Source organism: Bison bison, unplaced genomic scaffold (assembly GCF_000754665.1).
Source record: "Bison bison bison isolate TAMUID 2011002044 unplaced genomic scaffold, Bison_UMD1.0 scf7180017864254, whole genome shotgun sequence".
Taxonomy (NCBI): domain Eukaryota; kingdom Metazoa; phylum Chordata; class Mammalia; order Artiodactyla; family Bovidae; genus Bison; species Bison bison.
Window position 1 is genome coordinate 8,584,205 of NW_011494826.1, and position 6,192 is coordinate 8,590,396.

Sequence of the window (6,192 nt, forward strand, 5' to 3'; positions counted from 1 at the left end):
AGCCCCTACGGTACTCCCCAGACCCTTGGCTTCAGGCCGCTGGCACGAGGGCCCAGCCCGACGCCCCGAAGGCTACAGGTAGGGGCGAGGACCACGTCCTCCACGCGCCGCACCCAGACACCCGCCGAGGGCTCCGCAGAGCGCCACGGCGAGCTCCTCCCGGACCGCTGGAGGTTTGGGGCTGCGGGCCGGGAGGCCGGCCTCTCCGGGAGGGGGTGGGGCCCGGGGCGGGAGGGGTTGGGGGCGGGGGCGGGCGCGCGGGCCCTTTCACCGCCCGCCTCGGGGAGGGCGGGCTCCTCCGTGCGTGGGGCGGGGCCTCTGCGCTCACGTGACTCATAGGGGCTGGAAGAAAAACAGAGTCCGTCTGCGCCAGTCTCATTATATTCAAATATTCATTTTAGGAGCCATTCCGTAGTGCCATCCAGAGCAACGCACTGCCGCAGCTCCTCTGAGCCTTTCCAGCAAGTTTGTTCAAGATTGGCTGTCAAGAATCATGGACTGTTATTATATGCCTTGTTTTCTGTCAGTGAGTAGACACCTCTTCCTTCCCTCTTCCCGGGAATTCACTCTGCCCTCCCCACCCGCGCTCGCCTTGTGTCCCTCCCGTCGGACCTTCCTTCCAGAGTCCACACTCTTCTTTCTGGCAGCGCTGTCGCTTTCTTCTAGGCCGGGCAGCCACTGCGCTCGGAGCCTACCGGTTCTGGTTAAAGTGCAGCTTGCTCCACTGGCTCTCTGTCTGATCACTGCGTTACAAGAAAGGGGAGCGAGAAGGGGCTGAACAAACGGAAAGTCCTCAGTCGGGGGAGTTGACCGCCCCCCTCCCCACATGACTGGGAGCACCCAGTGCCCCTGTGGCGCGCTCCTAGCTGCTTGTCAAAACTCACAGAGGTCGCCCTTGGAATCATCCCCTCCCACACCCCCTTCCCTGGGAGTGAGCGAGAGGGCGCGATCAGATGCTTTTTGCTGGGCATTTCAAAACTCCTCAGCCACAGTAAAATAAACCCTCTGGCCACTCGGTACGCTCCCAGATCCTGCCGCCCCGTGTCTTCACCCTGCTCCTGCTTCTCTGCTTTCCCTCCCTCCGAACCAGCTGGAAGTTGTGGAAGTCGGGCTAGGAAGGGCGGAGGAAGAAGGGGGGTGGAGGAGAAGGGAGAGAGAGGCTGAAGGTCTGAAGTGGAGAGGAGAGCGCTGGCATTTGAACTCTCCCTCCCCCACCCTTCTTTACCTTCTCACTGTTAACTGTTTATCCCTAAAGAAGCCAGGCTGAGATCATGGCTCAGATAGCAGTTGGGACAAAAAAAGATTAACAGGATGGAGGCTATCTGATTTGGGGTTATTTGACTGTAAACAAGTTAGACCAAGTAATTACAGGGCAATTCCTACTTTCAGGCCGTGCATGGCTGCAGCTGGTGGTGGTGGTGGGGGGTGTGTGTCAGAGGAAGACACAAACTTGATCTTTCTGACCTGTGTTACTTCTGGACCCTCTAGCTGTAGCTCTCCACGCCTATGCAGAGACATCTCTATTTCTCTCTAGTTATTGGTGTTTATTTATTCTTTACCCTTCCACCTCCTCCCCTCCCCAGAGACACCATGATTCCTGGTAACCGAATGCTGATGGTCGTTTTATTATGCCAAGTCCTGCTAGGAGGCGCGAGCCATGCTAGTTTGATACCTGAGACGGGGAAGAAAAAAGTCGCCGAGATTCAGGGCCACGCGGGAGGACGCCGCTCAGGGCAGAGCCATGAGCTCCTTCGGGACTTCGAGGCCACACTTCTGCAGATGTTCGGGCTGCGCCGCCGCCCGCAGCCTAGCAAGAGCGCAGTCATCCCGGATTACATGCGGGATCTTTACAGACTTCAGTCTGGGGAGGAGGAAGAGGAAGAGCAGATCCAGGGCATCGGTCTGGAGTATCCTGAGCGCCCCGCCAGTCGGGCCAACACCGTGAGGAGCTTCCACCACGAAGGTCAGTCCCTTACCTGGAATCTGGACTGGGGTGGGGCAGTGGAAGCTGTGGGAAGGCGAGGAGTTCAGGTTACATCAGAGCCCCAAATCCAGGAGACTGGGAAAAGAGAGCTGCTTACCTTCAAGAGTCTCCAGAGCTGTGGCTGAATTTATTTTTTGGAGACAGAAGGGAAGGGAGGGGTCGGCGAAAAGGGAATGACACCACTCAGACGTGGGTTAGCCCCTGCGGTGTGTTTTTGCTATATCAAAGCCTTTTATGCCAGGTTTTCTGCCTTTTTTTTTTTTTTTCCAAAGCACCTACTGAATTTAATATTACAGCTGTGTGTTTGTCAGGTTTATTCAATAGGGGCCTTGTAATCCGATCTGAATGTTTCCTAGCGGATGTTTCTTTTCCAAAGTAAATCTGAGTTATTAATCCACCAGCATCATTACTGTGTTGGAATTTATTTTCCTCTCTGTAACATGATCAACAAGGCATGCTCTGTGTTTCCAAGATCACTGGGGAAATGTTTGGTAACATACTCGAAAGTGGAAGAAGAGGGAGAGGGTGGCTGTGTGCATGTTCCCTCCTGCCTCTGCTCTGTTGGCCCCTCTTCTTCTTTACAACCACTTGTAAAGAAAACTGTGTACACAAAGCCAAGAGGGCTTTAAAAGGGGAGTCTGATGGTGGTGGAGTAAGGAGTTGACACATGGAAATTATTAGACATGTAAAGGAGGTTGGGAGATTCTGTCTTTGGTGCTTGCTGAATGCTAGCTAGGCTTGGCTGGTCTGCTCACTGCCTCATTTATCTGCTCTGTGAAATTAAAGGTATGCTTATTTCTCCCAAATAGGCTTCCACTATAAACAGAGTTCACTACTCATCACCCAACTCTTAGCTGTTTCTTGACTTTTCAGTCTCTGAAAAAGCTCATTTGCTTTTTTTCTCTGTTCTCTTATTTTTTTTCCTCCCCAATGGTGCCTAGAACATCTGGAGAACATCCCAGGGACCAGCGAAAACTCTGCTTTTCGTTTCCTCTTTAACCTCAGCAGCATCCCAGAGAACGAGGTGATCTCGTCTGCCGAGCTTCGACTCTTCCGGGAGCAGGTGGACCAGGGCCCTGACTGGGAGCAGGGCTTTCATCGTATAAACATTTATGAGGTTATGAAGCCCCTGGCAGAAGTGGTGCCTGGGCACCTCATCACACGACTACTGGACACAAGACTGGTCCACCACAATGTGACGCGGTGGGAAACTTTTGATGTGAGCCCTGCAGTCCTTCGCTGGACCCGGGAGAAGCAGCCCAACTATGGGCTGGCCATTGAGGTGACCCACCTCCATCAGACACGGACCCACCAGGGCCAGCATGTCAGGATTAGCCGATCGTTACCTCAAGGGAGTGGGGATTGGGCCCAGCTCCGGCCCCTCCTGGTCACCTTTGGCCATGATGGCCGGGGACATGCCTTGACCCGACGCAGGAGGGCCAAGCGTAGCCCCAAGCATCACCCACAGAGGGCCCGGAAGAAGAATAAGAACTGCCGGCGCCACTCGCTCTACGTGGACTTCAGTGATGTGGGCTGGAATGACTGGATTGTGGCCCCACCAGGCTACCAGGCATTCTACTGCCACGGGGACTGCCCCTTTCCACTGGCCGACCACCTCAACTCAACCAACCACGCCATTGTGCAGACCCTGGTCAACTCTGTCAATTCCAGTATCCCCAAAGCCTGTTGTGTTCCCACCGAACTCAGCGCCATCTCCATGCTGTACCTGGATGAGTATGACAAGGTGGTTCTGAAAAATTATCAGGAGATGGTAGTGGAGGGATGTGGGTGCCGCTGAGATCAGGCCTTCTTTGGGGACACACACACACACACACACACACACACACACACACATCCCATCCACTACTCACCCACACACTACACAGACTGCTTCCTTATAGCTGGACTTTTATCTTAAAAAAAAAAAAGGAAAAAAAAATCTAAACATTCACCTTGACCTTATTTATGACTTTACGTGCAAATGTTTTGACCATATTGATCATATATTTTGACAAAATATATTTATAACTACATATTAAAAGAAAAAAATAAAATGAGTCATTATTTTAAAGGTAAACTAAGTTCTTTTTATCTTCAATTCTTTCTCTTTTCCTACACTCCGTCTCTTTTGGAGGAGATTTTTTTCTGTTAAGGTGGGGTTGGGGTACAGCAGAGGGTGGTACCTGGGGGTGGTTAAGTTGGAAGACAGGAAGTAGAATGATGGTGGAGGATGGGAATCGCCAGGGTGAATTGTTCTCCACTTCTGTTTAATGTTAACAAGGATAAGGAGGCAGCACCCTCTCCCATCTGGATGGCACATGCCTTGGAGAAACAGTGGGATGAAAGGAGTAGGCTGGATTAAAGACTCAGGTTTGGGCTCCTTGTATATCCTCTGTTTTTGTTCACCTGTTAGAGGTGTGTCCCAGCAGAGTGTGATGGGTAAAAGTCTCAGCTCTAGGGAAATGGTTCCCACTTCTGCTTTTATGATACCTCAGGGTGTCTCCAGTTGCTACAGGCACCGATATTTTCACACCAAAATGAATTTGCACACTCACATTTTCATGTGTCGGTGTGCGTGTGTTAGGAATTTTTTGGTTGCTTTTGTGTGTGTGTGTCTTTTGAGAAGTGGATTTTATCCAAAAAGGCAAATAATCTGCCTTACTTTCCAAAGGTTTGGTGATCCGCTATTTTAATATACCACATGGTAGAAAATTCTCCAGTGTCTCTGAACTTTCCCCTCTTGTCTCCTGTTCCCCCAGATGAAGGCTTCCATTGAGTTCAAAATTCCAAGAGATTGAGCCGGGTAAGGACTGGCAATGGGGTCAGATACTGAAAGATCAGAATTTCTAAGTGGGCATTATGAAAGTGTCCCACTGAATAGAATCAAATACCAACTCCCTTGATCTCTGCTCTCCTCCCCACTTCCCTGAAGCTGGGCAGTAAGTGATATACCTGGTGGATGTGATGTTCTGAGCCAGGGTTTCTTCAAGCAGAAAGCTCAGTTTGGGGCCAGACTAAAGAAGGAAAATGCTGATGTGCTTGAGCAGTCTGTCCCTGAGTTCAAGGCTTCCAGTGAGGCACAGAAGTGGCTTTCTGGAAGGACAGGGATATAGGGGCTCAGAACCAGAGGATATTTGCATTTTCTTACTCTCCACCAGCAACTACATTATGCCTTGGGATGTTAGTTTGTTTGGGCTCATTTTGTGTGTGTGTGCATGGGCTTGGATGGGTTTGGGGCAAAAGCAGTGTGTCTCTGTGTAGTGTGTGGGGTGGGCTGTTAGGAGTGCATTCTTTGCCCTAGGATGTAGGTGTGAGTGGCAGTGGTGGTGCTGTGTGCCCCCCCTCACCACCATTCCTGTACACACACTCTTCCATGTGCTCTTGGGGGTGGGGTGGGTGAAGCAGGACTCATTTTTGTTTTTAATTACTGAAGTCCTACAATCCTCCGAAAGGAGCAGCTTAGTGGAAACCAATAAAAATAGAAGTGGAGCGGTTGCCAAAGCCCCAGCTCCCTGGAGAGCACAGGTGGAGAGAGGAGATCAGAGCCCCAGGCAAAGGCAGCAAGACTCCACAGTTCCTCCAAAACTCCCTGCGAAGAGGGTTACTTCCCCCCTCCCCCAGCCCCCCAGGTCGCTGCCCCTTTGATTAATAGTAAGGAGGTCGAATAAATCATTTAGGGGAAGCCCATTATGCGTTCCCCTCAGGCAGCCTCGTCTTGTTTTGCCCGTTTTCCAGCAACTTTCTGAAACGTCCCTGTCATTGAAGAGGAACCCGCAGATCTCTAGTACTTGGGCAAATTATCCGAGGGCAAATCCTGAGCCCAGTGGCTGCCAGGCTCCGGTCACTTTCTAGCAACCACCTTCCCCCAAACATCCACCCTCCTCTACTGGCTTATTTTCAGGAATGGATAATGTTGTTTATTTGTTCAGCCAAATATTTGGTCTGGGGAATTTACCGTGAAATTCTGTGAATTGCATATACCTAGTTAACAAAATAGTCCTAATGTCACAAAATGTTAGCATGGAAAACAATGAGCTATGGTCAGTTTTAACTCTTCGAAGTCTGTTTGAAGGCATAGTCCGGGAAGATAAGGAATTGAATGTGTATGATTATTTAATTTAGGTTTCAGGTGGTTTTTTTTTTTCTTTTTACACTTTTGACTAATAACGCTCGACCGAGTACCTTACGGAGGCTGTAGGGTGATTCTT

At 50.7% G+C, this 6,192-nt stretch overlaps 1 protein-coding gene across 4 annotated transcripts in view; it reads left to right on the top strand.

Annotated features, from left to right (window-relative positions):
- BMP4 (bone morphogenetic protein 4) overlaps window positions 1–4,061 on the top strand; it is a 7,146-nt gene extending 3,085 nt beyond the window's left edge. For 3 of the 4 annotated variants that reach the window (XM_010847735.1, XM_010847736.1, XM_010847737.1), the window contains exons 2-4: window positions 402–526; window positions 1,584–1,963; window positions 2,926–4,061. In XM_010847735.1, coding sequence (XP_010846037.1) covers window positions 1,591–1,963; window positions 2,926–3,782 — 1,230 coding nt within the window. In that variant the 5' untranslated portion in view covers window positions 402–526; window positions 1,584–1,590 and the 3' untranslated portion in view covers window positions 3,783–4,061. Of the gene's footprint in view, window positions 79–401; window positions 527–1,583; window positions 1,964–2,925 lie in introns of all 4 variants that reach the window. The other variant, XM_010847738.1, reaches the window with a different exon arrangement.
- The last annotated feature ends 2,131 nt before the right edge of the window (window positions 4,062–6,192 follow it).